Source organism: Vespa crabro, chromosome 24, assembly GCF_910589235.1.
Source record: "Vespa crabro chromosome 24, iyVesCrab1.2, whole genome shotgun sequence".
Classification (NCBI taxonomy): Eukaryota; Metazoa; Arthropoda; class Insecta; order Hymenoptera; family Vespidae; genus Vespa; species Vespa crabro.
This window is the reverse complement of record NC_060978.1, coordinates 3,007,641-3,024,552: the sequence shown is the minus strand read 5'-3', so window position 1 is coordinate 3,024,552 and position 16,912 is coordinate 3,007,641. Positions and strand designations below refer to the sequence as shown.

The 16,912-nt window shown below is 38.5% G+C and overlaps 1 protein-coding gene across 31 annotated transcripts in view; it reads left to right on the top strand.

Annotated features, from left to right (window-relative positions):
- Positions 1-16,912, top strand: part of LOC124432323 (CUGBP Elav-like family member 1) — a 264,155-nt gene that overhangs the window by 200,745 nt on the left and 46,498 nt on the right. For all 31 annotated transcript variants that reach the window (XR_006944228.1, XR_006944227.1, XR_006944226.1 and 28 more), the window contains one exon: positions 15,696-15,744. Coding sequence is in view for 28 of the 31 variants with exons in the window: in XM_046981189.1 (XP_046837145.1) it covers positions 15,696-15,744 (49 nt within the window). In the remaining 3 variants the exon portion in view is untranslated. The remainder of the gene's footprint in view (positions 1-15,695; positions 15,745-16,912) is intronic.

Sequence of the window (16,912 nt, the reverse complement as noted above, 5' to 3'; positions counted from 1 at the left end):
ATTATTCAAATCGTCGCCGAGGTCGACCGATCGATCCTTCGACCAATCATCGATGCAATCGGATCTCGGTTCTCCCTTCTTCGTCGAACGTTCGTTTCTATCGTTTCTGACCGATCCGAACAGAGTAAATACATCGACCACGTTGTTGAAAGCACGTTTGCGGTAATCGATCGATTTTTTTTCCTTCCCCAAACCCCAACGATTCAATACTTTTATTCCTTCGAATGTCATCCCTCGAATAAAAAGTTGTAAAATTTATTCAATTATTTCAAAAGAGAGGAAAAGAAAAGATAAGAACATAATAGTCTTGTAATACTATGTATCGTTCGACATTTTACTTTCTCGAGATTCTTTCACGATCGCAGACCACCTATACGTATAGCTAAAGTGCTTTCACGCGGTAATTACAGGTAACTTTCGCGGCAATTACGGGATGTCATTAAGAGCATTTAGCGGGGAGGCTCAGAACCAACCACCCAATCTTTCTTCTTGTTTATAGTTGAACGTACGAGAATAATTATCATCGATCCGCAAAAACGAACAATCTCCAGCTAAACTCTACGTGAGGCTAAAAATGTTCCAAAAAAAAAAAAAAAAAAAAAAAAAAAAGAAAAGAAAAAGAAAAATAAAAAGAAAATATCATGATTGACAGAATTTTTTATTGAATTCGATTCCGTACGGCGTCTCGTAAAATTTCGTAATTATTTTGTTTCTTTTTCTTAGATTTGCATCGAAATATAAAACGAAAAAAAAAAAATACACAAAAGTTTATGTTTATCCGCTCAATTTTTTTGAGTTTCATTGACAAACAGTGTTTATTCATAATTGAACGCTAGTCCGACGTATAACCTGTCGAGTAGTACGCACGAAGAGTCATGAGGTTGCTACGTTAGACGTACGGCGGCGCCACGGACTTTAGTTTCATTCATTCATTCATAAGACGCATATTTCTCCTATCGAATACATTGTTTCTTGAAATAGCATATAACAGTTAGAAATAAGTATATATAGGAGAGAAACGATAGATATCTACTTTCTCCGCACAGATTCCTTTTAGTTTACTTTTCGTATCCCCTCGAATTATACTTCGTAAATTGAATTGATCATGGGGGAGGAAAGGAACAACAGGATCTCTTGAGATTCTTCTTCCCTCCCATATCCAAACACTATATTATAGTCCGAATTAACGATAGATACATCGAATTTCTATCCGTTTAAAAAAAAAAATTTTTTTCTACAGAAATTCGCAATTAAAATAATCGACATATATATATATATATATATATAGATGCGGGAAGAGGAAAGCATAACTTTATCGGTTGAATACATATCCTAACAGAGTTCGTTTGAACAAATATATTATAATCGCTAGTTGGAATATGAAAGACAAACAACTATATAATTTCACGAGTAGGTAGTTACGTAAATACGTAAGCTTTTCGTCCACTTTTCTATCAAGCTAATTACGAAGAAGCTAACGAAAACAAAGTAGCTTGGATTAAATCACTCGAGGGCGTCATTCACATAGAGAGGAGGTCACGTGCCATGAAAGAAGATACCCAAAAACAAAGTGTCGCGAAAGACCTACTACGCATGGTAGTTAATTAAGACGAACTAAACGAACTACTTTGCCGTCATCGTTAGGGTTTCGATTAAGGGTGCAGTGAGTCGCGAAAGAGACTTCTCGAGACATTGCGTGGATTGTGAGGTTGAGCGAGAAAGAGAGAGAGAGAGAGAGAGGGTAGAATACTCGAGCAATAAATATATGTCTATACATATGTGTGTGTGTGTGTGTGTATATATATATATATATGAAAAGGAAAAAAAGAGAGAAAAAAATAGAGAAAGAGAGAGAAAGACAAAAGAAATAAATGAATCGCGGAACGACGTTTTCGCAATGAAAAGGGTTGACTGAGTATAAGTGGGTGACTGAAAGGAGCGCGAGTCGTGCAAGGACTGGAAGAGTATAGTCGATGGAGAAAGAGGAATACGTTGTGGAGGGGTTGAAGAGCTCAGAGTGAAGGAGGACGAAGAGGAGGAGGAGGAGGAGGAGGAGGAGTTAGGGTGGCGAAGAAGGGGCGGCTTGTGCATTCGAAGGAGTTTAGCTTTTCTCGTATCAGATTTCGTTTCCACGAGTGGCGTCGAGTCGAGAGGTTTGTGTTGGCTCGGAGAAATGAGTCGAGTGCTCTAGGGAACCCTCCCTCTGCACTCTCTCTCTCTCTCTCTCTCTCTCAAACACATACACACACATGCTCATAGAATCTAAAGCGCGAGCGTGTTTCATCCACCTATAGTGGCATCCACCCACTATCTTTCCTCGACGAATATATCCCAAGGAAAATACGCTACTAACAATTTTGCCAAATTGTTATATCTCAAAAATTAAATTCGAATTCGGTTCAACCATCGAAAAGCTTCTTGAGCTTGTTGTACAAAAATATTGATTCGAACTGGATCGTTTGCCTGATTAATTCCTTGATTCTTGATCATTAATTTGACACTTCGCACTTGTATCATTGGCGTACGATTCATTTACACGCCGCAGGATCAATCTCGCGTTTCGACACTATCACACTTGGAGAGTATTACGTTAACACCTCTAACGATCAATCCGAATGAATAAAATGTATATGCTTGTGTTTGTGTCACGCATATGTATCTATAAATGCCGATCGTTTGTAGATGAAGCAACGCTAGGGTAGAGCAGAAGCCATGTAAAAAAGAGTGAGTGAGAAAGAGAGAGAGAGAGAGAGAGAGAGAGAGAGAGAAAAGGGGAAGCGAAAGGGGGTGGCTCGGCTGGCTCGCGGCCACGAAATTGATGGAAAACCGTGGCGAATTAACAAGCTGGCATACCGTACTCGCAACAGTGCGTAATATTATTACGGTACGGCGGAACAAGAGGTATTGGAACTGAGGCGAGCGTAACTGGAAAATGAAACCGATATATGGCCGATGGCGCGTTGATATGGTCCAGGAGGGAGCAAAGGGGTGGAAAGGGACGAAGAGCATGGAAAGAGATGGTGGAAGAGGTCGATGCTCAAATGGGAAGTGCGCATCGCTCTATCTCTCTCCTTCCCTCCCTCTCTCCCTCTCTCTCTATCTATCTATCTATCTATCTATCTCTATCTCTCCGCTTCTCTCTTGCTACAGCTCGACCAGTGGGAGACCTTAAAATATTCAGGATAATGTTCGTATCGGTTGCTCACTATACCCACGATCGATATCGATGGTATCACCGATGAATTTCGAACTACAACACTCTCACCAGGATCCTGGATAAAATTTAATAAGCAGTTATGGTCCACATAATAATCGTACGTCATACCGCGCTCGTATATTATGCGGCATCTCATGCACACACGAACGTACTTGCACGAGACACGATACACACGAACTCTACCTACATATAGTCACGTTATCGTCGTGCAATAACGCAATGAATCACACTGTCACACTTCGCGACACGATGATGACAATCGATATACCTTTTGTATGCGCATCGCCACCACTCATAAATGTGGTGGTTAACGTCTGTGCAAAGTATTCCAGCCGCAGAAGCTTATTTGCGTCCAAGCAAAATCGTTTCTCTTCTTTGTTCTTTATTCGGTAAAAGTGTTAGTTCAACACGCGATAAAATTGAAATTCTCGCGAGTATCTTCGTGCTTTATTTTCTGCTAACTTTATATTTTAATTACTTCGTAATTGTTCCATGGATTTCATGGGAGTTAATTTTTTTCTGTTTTCTTTTCCCTTTTCTGTTTGTTTTTTTCTTTTTTTTTTTTTTTGTTTAGGAAAAGCGAGTCAAGATAAGCAATAGACTTAAAGCATTATAGAAAAAGTTGTTCGTTATTGAAATTTGCATATAAGTGTATTTTCAATTAAAGAAAATTCTGTTTATGAGTCAGGACAATTTAAAGTGTTAGTAAAGTGTTTCTCCTCGGTACCATAATTGTCAAATATTGTCTAAAGTATGCTACGAATAGAGTAATCTAAAATGTACAGTAATTTCAAATGTTTGATATTATACGCCATACGAAGGTTCTCCAATGTATTGGAAGTGCTGATACACGACTGTACACTAAATACCAAAATTGATAACGAGTTGTAATTCGTGTGCAACGTTTACTCGTCCACTCAGCAATTCGCGTATGTGCTTTTAAGTGCGGTTTTGATGCTTCAGCGGACACGAGTGCGGAGGAATATTGTCCGTTCTACTCGAGTTGAAAATGATAGTCGAGGACAATGTTCCTACAGATATGTGTATTTCAATGTCTAATTTACTTCTGTTAATATATAATAGAAACATGTGATATCGTTAATGAATATAGATCGATCGTATAATCCATGAATAATTTATACTTGTCTGAAACTTGTTCGAATAATTCCTTTCACAAGTTTGTCTACGTTTAAAAAGTTAATAAATAATTATACTATGTACTAGGATTAATAATATTATTTTAAAAATGTTATCGATATTGAACAACTTGCAACCAGAGGCGTACTGCAATATTTCCAGATACGCACGTCACTGAAGTTGTAAGGAGTCTGACGCGTAACTTCTATTTCCGTAGCCAAGTTAAATCCGATACATCGATATTCTATTTCCGTGCAATCTCTTTTGCGAAATATACGGATGTACATTCGTTCGAATTACTTTTTACGGTAATACATAGTTACCACGCCAATTTACATTTGATCTACGAATAATAAATGGATGAGCCGAGATCGATGTCAAAAGAAGAATACAAGTTCTTTTGTTCATTTAGTACGATGAGTACACGTACTCAACAGCTTTTCACTGCTAATGAGAGTTAGGTGAATGCGTAGGACAATAATCGTAAGGGGAGAAGGTTTCGCTTCGTTAATTTTATTCGTACGATCCTCGTTACTCTTAACCCGTTTTCCCCATTAAAAGAAACAAAATGTAAAACGAAAGTGATACGACCTAAGAGAAGGTAACTTTTTTTCCGTACGATGGTTATTTCATGAAACGACCTATATTGTATGACCTGCCATAGAAAATATGACATCAAAAAGACAGAACCATTAAAGGAAATCCAGAAAGATACCGTATCTTTTATACGATCTACAGAATATCCAGTTTATAAGATTAAAGAAAAACAAAAAGTAAAAGGAAAAAAAAAAAGAAAAAAGTATGGAGAAAATTGAAAAGCCCAAACATTTTATATACTATTAAATCTTATAAGCACTCATCGACTATCAAAGAGATTTCTAATCCGCATTTAACGAAGAACAAATTTTATTTGACGAGCTATTTGTAAACGCACGAATCATCGATCCTCACTTTTCACGCTAGTTCTAATTCAATCAACCGTCCTCGTTCGTCGTAAACCGAAGATTTACATACGATCTTTTTAGCTTGTTAACTCTATCTCGCGCAACTATTTTCTGCGAGGAACGAACGACGGCTCTGCCGCGTCGGGTGTACCCGTAAGGCCATCCGAAAAGACGGGACGGATCACGTTAAAGATCCGAAAATAAATCACGTCTCTTCGTCAAGCATCGACCTTTGTGAATCACTCTGCTCTTCTTCTTCTGCTCCTCTTCTTCCTCCTTTTTCCTCTCTGTTCCCTTTTTCTTCTTCGTTTTTATTCCTCCCACTTTTAGTCGTTTGTTCGTAATAGCTCAAGAAAGACACAAGGTGGACACGGGACGTTTGACCCACATTTACATTCTTAAATAATGTCTAACTGACTTTAAGATCCTGCCAAATCATCATTCGACAATATACTACTTCGACAATGAATTAACAAATTAATCATAACATACTTTTATCCGAGTCGCGACAAAATCTTTTCTATTTATCTTTAAGAGCATTATTTGTATGTAATTGATTTGAAAAATTACAAGGATCTTGGGCTCGAAATTGTTTAATCACTAAAGACTTCCCGACGATTTATCTCGCAAGAAAAGTTTATTAAACGCGAGGGCGTACACTTTCCAAGTTCGGTCGAATCGTGTAGCTAATAACTACAAAGAAAGAAAGAGAAAAAAGAAGAAAAGAAATAGTAAGGAAAAAGAGTGGTGGTAGGGGAAACGAAAGAAGAATTCGATTTGCGGCTCTCGCCAGCAACGGCAACGGCAACGGCAATGGCAACGGCAACGGCAGCGGCGGCTCGATTATCGCGGACGTTGGCCGCGTTCATGGCCGCGAGCGAAATTGCGTTCCATTCCTCACTAACTTTTTCAATTTGTCGTGAGTCGGGCAACTAATTACCGACCGAAACGACTTTTGCCTCGGCGACGGGGGGAGCAGCAGCTATGTCAGCTTTTCGAGAGAGAGAAAGAGAGAGAGGAAGAGGAAGAGGAAAAGGGGGAGGGAGAGGGAGAGAGAGAGTTTTCAAACGATTCGGGACATCTGTTGGTTACATACGTTTATCGTACCACGACTGACCTCGTCCTATGCGCGATAAACAAATCCTTTCGTATTTACAAATAAACAAAAGCCCCTATGCGATAGAACGGAGATTTGCGGGAATAAAATGTATAGAAATAGAAAACAAGAATCGATTGATTTCGAAGAGAGAAACGAAGAGCGGTACGTTTTTCTTTTCTTTCTTTTTTATTCTAATTTTTTTATTAGATACGTGTCAGATAAAAATTGTCAGATGAATTAATTATCACGTTTCAAGTTTATTTCGAGCGTATCCGTTCGAAATAAAGGGAAGAAAAAAGGAAAAAAGTTTCGATATTTTATTATATTTTTCAGCAACTATGAGACAAATATTTACGTAGCATTTCTCGAAAATAAATCCCTAGTATATGTTATATATCGAACCAGAATAATGTTTTTCGGATCTTCGTGCGAGGATAAAAAGATAATAATTTCCAGCGATGTATCGAGACAAATCTTCTCCGGGTACCTCCTATCCTTATGATCACTGCCAGAGACAGCACCAACATCATCCTCGATACGACACGTCGCGTTTATCGGTTCCACGTTTCTAGCTCCGAGCTCGAAAGCACTCTACGAGAATGTCACTCTCCAATACTTGGAATGTTTTTTATTTCTTTTAATATTTCCTTTTTATCTTACAGAAAATTAATAACGAACAAACATACGTAATTTATGAACGTTCATACGGCTCGATCAGAGGTGGGGAAAAACTTATCAAAAAAGAAAAAAAAGAAAAAAGAAAAGAAAAAGAAAAGAGAGAAACAAAAAATTATTTGTACTATTTCGTCATTCAAATTCTCCTCTTATATTTTTATAAAACTTACTTTCGTTTCTTTCGATTCAAACAATTTCTAGTATAGTTGGATTATTAGATGCTCGTTATATTGATTAAACTGACATAATGGAGCAATAATGAGCACTCGAAACTACTGGAAAATGAATTTACCCGCGTCAAAATTATTTACGCACCATTTTCCTACCTTTAATTTCATAATCGACGTTAGTTGGTACAAACAACGAAGCGATGCCATCGTCAATCGATTTTCGAAACAATTTCGATAAAGCGTATCGCATCTGCTCGATATATCCGAGTGTTCGCGAAAGTATTCAAAAAATTCTCATTAAATCTGTCCAGTTTTGCGTACATCACTTAATAGTTTACGATATAGCAAATCTATTAAAACGTTACAAGTTCGAAGTTATTTTACATAGTTCATGATAGTTAACTCGATAATCCTGGACGAGCTCCGGCTGTTTGAGGATTACTGAATATTTTATAGGGTACTCCGAAAATGTAATATAAAGTTGGGATGATATAATGGAGGTAAGAAAAGGAAACGCAAAGAGCATAGACGACAAAAAAGAAAAAAAGGAAGAATAAAGGAAAATATAATACTCTACTTTGCGTCTTCTTATATAATTTCATTTTAGATTCAATTCCATTTTGCATGGATACATTATCTTAAGAACATTTACCATTAATAGACTTATTACTGTCGCGAAGGAACTTTTAATTAACGTCAGTAAAAAAAAAAAATATATATATATATATATATATATTTGTTAATTATATATATAAAAGTACGATGAAGAAACTTCACAAATACGGCAGTTGTCGCGAAACAAAAGGCCCGTCTTTAGGAAAAGGACATGAACTCTCAAAGAGCATTCCTTTATATCTTATCTGCCGTACAATTCCAAGGGAAACAGCTGATAACGTTTTATGTTCACGATGTACCATAGCGTCCTCGATTTTCCACGTGTTTCCTACATCCGTTCAATCCTATTCTCCGTTACACCGAGTCTAAAAGCTTTCGGTACTCGCAATTATCTTGCTCTCGCTTTCTCAAAGCAAGCTTCCGATGGTTACTTCCAAGATTTTCGAAGAATAGGTATAATGGATGGGTATAACGGAAAGGAGAACAGAGGAAGGAGGGTGAAAAGTTGTTTTTATCGTATTCTCATTAAATTATTAGAAAGTAAGACTCATATAAGACGGATATTTATTCCGTTCTTAACAACTTTAAACAAAGAGTTTGGAGAGATAAAGAAATATTCGAAACGAAAAAGGGATAACGAAGGTGAGAATGAATAGCCATGGAGATACATAGAAAGGTCAGTCGAGGGATGACCTGACCGTTCGCTACGATCTTTCGAGAGAAAGAGGTGGAGGGCGTGTTGCCAAGAGCAGTTTCGTAAGCTGCATTCTTCAAATCGAATTCCATTTCCCTGACAAATGTGCCACGCCGACTAAGCCACCTCGGCTTCTCTTTCTCGGATAGTAGACGAACGGAATGATAAAGCCAATTCGAGCTGTTTGCGCCAAAACGATTGCGAGCTTATCGAAAGAGGGTGTATGTGTGTGAAAGAGAGAGAGAGAGAGAGAGAGAAAACTATAACGTTTTTCACGAGACGAGTAAAAAGCAAGCGATTTTTGCTTTATCGTTCCTTTACCAACTTTCCATAGAAAGAAAGTTTTTCGGATCAAGCGGAAATAAGAAAGAGGATATGTTTGCGACGTTGAGAATGTTGTAAGTGTCTTTTTTGTCAACTTTCCTTTACCGGAGGCTTCTTCTTTTCTCGACTATCTTCAAATTAGCTTCTCCATAAAAGTTTATTTCGCGACAATCTTTGCGCTAACATGCACTGCGTACCTTAGAATCTCTTCGCGGTTACTTCGTTAGAATACTTTCCTTCTTTTCCACGCTTTCCTGTTTACTCGCTAATTAAAAATTTTTTCCTTTCTTTTTCGTTCGCCTGAAACTAGAGAAAGTCTGTCTGGCAGTATTGAATTTATATCAAAATTCTATCTTAAAATTTTCTTTTTCATTTTGAACAATACTAAAAAGAAAATAATATGATTGTAAAATATTGTTTTCTAATTTAGTATACATCGATCAAGGATCAAAAGATAGAAAGATAATAAACGGGAATAATTTTCAAAGTCGTTCTTTTAGTTCATGGTCGTTTCTTTTCCGGACGAGTTCACGTCAAGTTCATTTTCCTAGCGACGAAAAGCAATGTTCGATTGTACAAGCCGCGAGCGAATTCGTCGGAAGTAAACAGACGTCAGTCACGCATAAATGATAGCTCACGTTGCTCACGACATGCATTCGCTCAAATGAGCGCGCACGCGTATCAATCACCGTGGAGTTTACCAGCCGCGTCGGCTTGCCAAGTAATTTAATCACTTTTAGTGCCCCATTGGTATTCCGGAAAATCTGACCAATAGACTCGAAACGCATCCGATTGCCATTCCAGGATCGAAGAACGATAAATTAACCTACTTCTCGTTTTACTATTTTTCTCTTAGTAGTCGACTTCAATTCTCATAAACGCTCAACTAAAAAGACTAAATCCCGTCTACAATCTCGAATCTGAAAATGATCAGAATTTCGTAACCTGCCTCGTCGGTTTGTTTACTTCATTTTCTTATATTTACTTTGCTTTTATCGTATATATCTATGTTGTGAGTACGAATTTGTAGAATTCTCCCGAGAGAAGCATTTACGTTCGAAGGAAACTCGCGTACGTCGTGCGTGAACGGGAGGAGTAGGACGGAAGCTGCGAAGGGTAGAAAAGGGAGGTGAAGGGAAGAAAGAGCGACTTTAGGGGCCATTGAAGTACTCGGAAATGAAGACGAGGATCGTACGTATCGCGAATAAAGTCAAGGAGTCTCGGTAAACTCACGGTTACGTCGATGCCTGAAAAGATTCCCTTTCGATGTGGTAGATAGCGCGCGGAAATTGAATAACGTCGTCGTCGTCGTCGTCGTCGGCGTCGTCGGCGTCGTCGGCGTCGTCGTCGTCGGCACTTATGAAATCACCGTTCGCTCGCTGTACTTGCCGATTATGATAACGACGACGAAGACGACGGCAGCGGCGACGACAACGACAACGAAAACGACAGCAGCGGCGACGAGGACGACGACGACGATGGATGAATATTCGGAGTCGATAAAACTTTTAACATGACCGACATATTTCTTGGGTTACACGTTAAGGAATTTCCAAAAGAAAAACTAAAGATTAGCTCTAGTAACCGGAGAAAAGAGGAAGAAATAAAAAAAAAAAAAAAAAAGATGAGTAATTGATCACATGTTACATTCTTATTTAACAAAACGGAGACAGCAGATGTTTCTACTCGAATACGCGCGTAAAAGTGGGTAAGGGTAGATTTCTCCAAAATTTCCAGACGGTGACGATCGGGTATTTCATTTATTTTTTTCCCCTACCACCTTCATTGAGAACATTGATTCCGACGTGTCGAGTCGTTCACCCTGGCCGCATATCAGGGACGCAGATGCACGTGACGCCCGCATTTTTTTCTCGAGGCAGCCAGCATCACCGACACCACCACCACTACCACCAGCAGCAGCAGCAGCAGTATCACCATCCCCCACCAGTACTGCCGTCGAATCCGCGCAGATTTTTCACGAGTCTCCTCGGCCTCCGAAAACGCGTCGTCCTCTGTCTCTCTTCCTTTTCCCCACCTCTTTTTCATTCTGTCGACGCTGCCCGACATGGTGGGTACGTGAAACGAATTTATAACCGGCGATACGGGCGACGTGACGAAGCCCTTGAGCCGAATTCGTCGATTTTAATACTCGCTCGTAGCTACAGTAACCCTCCGAACCTTCTACCCTTCCTACAAACGTTCATTCCCTTGAACGGGCTCTCATCCCCGTCATTCCGACGACGATGACGACGACGACCACGACCACGCGACGACCCTCGCGAATGTCGATTCGCTCGGTCGGAACCGCATTCCTCGCGATATGCGCCTTCCAACATGCTAACTTTTGGTCCCTTTCTCCCTCCTTCTATCTCTCTTTGCCTCTATCAAGTTTCCGTCGTATTGGCAAGAGAAAGAAATTTCCGATAGCGCCAATGTTATATAACTTTTAAATCCGCCCGACTGTCGCCAAAAAAAGATTCTTCCCTCAGGACGAACCGAGGTCTTCCTGATCCTGCACGAATATCATAAAACTTCTCGAATGGCTGCCTATCTGCCTGGATAAGTTGGAAGAATTAAAAGTCGTAAAGTCAAAGTCGGTGGACAAACGAAGTGGTAATATTCGGTTTTACGGTGTCTTACCGTTCGGGCTCAGGGGAAAGGGGAATAAGTATCCAGGTCACAATGCAAGGAAAACTCGAACTTCGTCGTTTTAATTCTTCCGAGGATTTATGTACGCGCGTACAAGAGGAAGAAATAAAAGAAAATGCGCGAAACGAGACAATCATTTCGCGTCCATCATGAATAATTGAGATCAAATCCGTCGGTCGTAATCCGCAAACTTTTATATTTTCGTAATTTTAATGAAAGAACAAAACGGGAAGGCGACTCGAATTAGCCAGAGTTGCACGCTCGAAAAAGAAAGCAAGGACGCGAGGATATAAGAGACAGCGTTGCAACTTTAAATCCCCTAGTAAGGCCTGGCACCTTCCGCGAAGATTATAAAAATTATCTCGCTTTTAGCGCGTTCTCTCCGTCCTTCCTTCTCTCATACACGTAAACAACGAAGTTGAGATTAAAAGTCACGAAGTCGTAGTCAGCATTCTCTCGTGACAGTGAGAGAGAGAGAGAGAGAGAGAGAGAGAGAGAGAGAGAAAAGGAAAACCAGCGCTGCTTTTGCTGCAACATCTCTAAGTAGGATAAGGGAGTTTCGGCATAGCTTGAAAATGAGCGAAGAAGGAGAATACTTAAGCAAGCAGGTATAACTTTAAAAGGACTTTTCCAAAGCAGTCCTCGGTGTTCAATGACGAATGGGTGAAAGGATAAAAATGATGAAACCCACCCGACTGTACATTATCACGGACTCTCTCTCTCTCTCTCTCTCTCTCTCTCTCTCTCTCTCTCTTTCTCTTTCTCCTTATTATTACATTTATCTAGGACGAATCGTGAAAATACCGGAATAAACGAGTAATGAAAATTATTATCGTTCTGTCCGCGTTAAACGATATATCCTTTGCCGTTGAAAGAACTCATTATGTACTCGCGGATGTGGAAAATTGTACTATTGCGAAGCGACTTCGTCGTTCTTCTTTCTTAAAAGAAAGTCGTTGTTATAATTAACAGTATATCACGTTTAACGTATTTACGAAATTATAAATTATAATTTGTATTGCATTGAATATTTCTATCAAATGTATATCTAAATACGACGCGCACGTTTGTGTGTATATATATATATATCATATATACGCGAAAGCAGTTAGAATGTATTGTATGAGTTATCGTTCAGATCGACCCCACGATCTAACTAAATTATCAAACCGTTTATAACGCAAAGATTCGTACAATGGGGATATTATTAAAGTCAATTTTCAAGTCAAGGAACATGCCGTATTTAGCATAGATATGAATTTCATCCTGACACCATACAATGATATATATCCTTCTCGACCGAAGGATCAAATAGAATATCTTCGACGTCTCAGCTAAAATATATATCGTACTTGGACATTGGAGTAAAATATTTCAATTTTTTAAGAACCGATGTTTTTTTTCTCTTTTGTATAAACGAGAAGAAAAAAAATAACATAAAGAGTAATTTCCATAGAATTTATTTTTTCTTATCTGCCAACCCGTGTAATTATGATTATTACTAAGTACGCGTTTGGTACGTAGCTTTGAAAAATTTCTCTACGAAATGAAAAAAAAAGAAAGAAGGAAAAAAAAGTAAAAAAGAAAAAAAAAACAGTGAAATACCAGAGCAGAGTGAAAGTTTAAATAACGACGTGAGATCATTAAACGTGTGACGGCCCGTTGACTCTGTGATTAATTTGCTCTCTGATATTAGGGCGACTCGTCTTCGATGAAGGACTGCACCGGTGATTTAATGGACGGTTCCGACGTTCCAACCAGTAGGCAACTTTCCAAGCAACCTGCAAACTATTTACGAGCCAGCGAAAAGTTCTTGATCTATCTGACTGTTTAATTTACGTTTACTAGACTTGTTGAAAATACAATTTCGTATCGGTGTAAGACTTCAATCCAATATCTTTTACAATAATCGCCTGTTTTAGCGGTAATCGTAACAAACGACTATTATGCTCATTCTAAATTCCTCCGAAAATACGAATCTTGACAATATCGAAGTTCGAAACTATTTTAGCTATGAACAAATTTAATGGCATTTGGCGAGCATCACTTTCAGTCTATCGCGTCTAGCCATCGCACGTTGTTGTTTATGGATCGTTAGCCCTCGTAACTGATCTTTCGATCTATCCTGGCATTCCGATAATCGAGCCTCCAGGATATATGGATTCAACCGAAGCTAGACTATAGCCGATATCGAATTCGAATCTTAGCGGTGATTCCTCTCAGTCGAGACGGCACCGAGATAGAGAGAACGAGCCACGATCGCGCGAATAACCCAGTTTCGAGAATGAATGGCAAATGGAAGGACAGACGAGAAAGGACGACGATTCCTAGTTGTTCTCAAATCCTCGATAGACGTTACTAACGAGTAACGAAATCATTAAGGTCGTACGCTCGATTCGTGTCGAGAATATTCCTTTATCTTCTTCTTCCTTCTCGCCAATTTTTCACTTAATTGTTCTCCAGATGAATGAAGCATAAAAAAAAAAAAAAGAAACAAAACAGAAGAAAAACAAAACAAAATAAAGAAAATCAATGAATTTCTCTTAGTTATCTTCGTACAAAAAAAAAGAAAAGAATTCTTATTCCGTGAATTATTCAACGATAGACAGAATGTATATTTGCCATGCGAATTCAATCTATTTGTTTCTTAAGAAATCTCAAGTTCTCAAACGTTCTGCAAAGATTCTCGAAACGTTATCAAACATGACAGAACGTGGATCATCATTATTATGACAAACTATCGCCCGTACAAAGTACACTTGCAATACGGGCGATGGTAAAAAGAACGTCGTTACTGTTACATCGTCATAAAGCTTGCTTTCTCCAAAGGAAAATGGCAAATGGTCCGACATTTTCCATTACTATAGTTCAACGTGAAGATTGTCATGACGTTTTTGCATAGCAACCCTTTATTTCTTAAGACGTTCGAATTATTCCGTTCGAAGAGGTTTTCCCAAGGGGAACGATGGCAGGAAAACACGATTTAGTTCGTCCACGTGCTCAATTGTTCCTAATTTAATTGCTTCCCTCGTTAAATTTCATCTCCTTCGCCCGACGTTCCGCGAGGACGAAGAACGCTCGGGACGTTCGAGAGATTCTTGTCAACTAGACCTGTCGCACGTAATGATCTTATGGAACGAAGTATAATAATGCCATTATGGAATCAGAGAGAGAGAGAGAGAGAGAGAGAGAGAGAGAGAGAGAGAGAGAGAGAGAGAGAGAGAGAGGGCGAAGTCGCGCTCTAAATCTGCAATCGTGCTAATTCACGATGCACGTGTGATCATAAAAATGAAAATTAATGCAACACCATCCTCGACACTAATGACGATATCCATTAATATAATAAAGTATTAACGAACCATCAATTTGATCTAAAAATTATATTCAATTCTAATAAAGTCTCTTTGCGTTTAGATTAATTAAGTATCGTGCTTTAAGAAAATTAATAGTTTCGGATTTTTTAAGAAAGAAACTCATCAAATAACGATGACGAGATTTTTATTACGTACTCATATTAATCATACAAACGTTTGCATTCTAGTATCGCATATAATTTCAAAGCTAATCGATCTTTACACGCAGGATGACGTGTCAAAGAGGTATGACGTGATCTGAGATCACGTTGCTAGGGATAATAACAAAATGACCTTCGAGCGGATTTCATTATAATCGTCGTTTCAAGAATATACATTTTCCTATCTTGTCCTTTTGCAAAACAAGTATTCCCAAGATCGAAGGAAGTAAGATTATTAAAATGATAATGGAAAGATACTGAAAACTAATTTATTCGAGTGTTTTCGAATTATATTATAACTTTTTAATAACATGACCGATCCTTCAATCAAAAGGAATCCTTTTGCTATGTCGTAATCATATTATGCCGGGAAGCTTTCTTATCGAAGAAATTTGCTTCTTTTATAAATGTTGCTTATAGAAGGACGCCGATGCATTTCGATAAGTATCAAATCGAATTCTCGATACGTTCGATTCCCATATCACTGATTATATAGGTATATATATATATATATGTGTGTGTGTGTGTGTGTGTGTGTATCTGTGTGTATATGTATATGTTCAAATGCAGTTTCGGGGTTGTTCGTAGATGTATAATGCGTTATTACAAAATCTAAAGAAACAAGAGTTCGATAAAACATTTTTCTTTTCTTTTCAGATGCGGCATCCGATCCAAATGAAACCGGCAGATAGCGAGAATAGAAACGGTAAGAAGATACTTTTTTTTTCTCCTTCGAGGAAGATTTTATCGTCGATAGGAATGGGAATTGCATTTAGTCTAAAAAATCGAAAAAGTTTTGTTTACTATGACTTCCATTTAACTTACGTGACTTTTAATATCATCAACTCGATTTTATTCGATACGATAACGGCAAAGATCGTGAAGGGATAAACGCGATATTATTTCGTTTGAAATTCGTCGTATTTTATTCGTTGATATAACCAACAAGGTTATCTTTGAATATCCATTATCCACTGTCTATGTTAAAAGTACCAACCGGATTTGGTAATAAAATTAATAGTAAAATCCTACAAAGGTAATATATACACCGTTAGTTAAAACCACTACGAAGACATAGTTTCTACCGTCTTGTCGAAGAAGATTGTAGAGAAGTTATAACTCTCTTCGCATGCTAAGAACATAGTTCAAAGCATACTCATTAAGTGTTAATTAATTGGCTAAATCGAGAGCTTGTCGAGCTTGCATGTAGTCAAATAAGATACAATATATAAGAAAGGAAAGATGAAAACGTACGCACGTTGAAAGCAAAAAAAAAAAAAAGATAAGAGAAAAAGAAACAAAGATAAAAAGGAAAACAGGCAAAACGAGTTTGCATGCTCGAAATAGGTAATATTATCAAATTTTCATAGGTCGTTGTTACGCAGCGAAAGAAGAAAAGTAATCTTCCACGTATCCTTACTTATTTCTTTATTCATGTGCATTCGAGGCTTCAATGTATAAACCTAGAAGAGAGAGAGAGAGAGAGAGAGAGAGAGAAAAAGTATAAAGAAACGACACAAAGAGGGACTAAAGGGAGAAAAGAAGGGAGGCTGGATAGGCTTATAAAATCCGTGCGTCAGAGTCAGTGCGAAAAACGAATGCTAATGAAATATTAACGACACCCGTCACGTGCTGCAGCGGCAACCGGCTGGATCGCCGGTGGTAGCGCTTTTTGTTCGATGTGTGTTTCTTTTTTTCTCCCCCTTCTCACTCCTCTCTCCTGTCTCTCTCCCTCTCTCTATCTTTGTCGCCTCTCTTCTCTTTCATCATTCTTTTTTTTTTTCGCATACGAATCGTAGAACTACAATAGCGTTACAAGTGGCATGTAGTAGAGGAAGAGTTTCGGTATACATGTGTTACATATGATATATGCG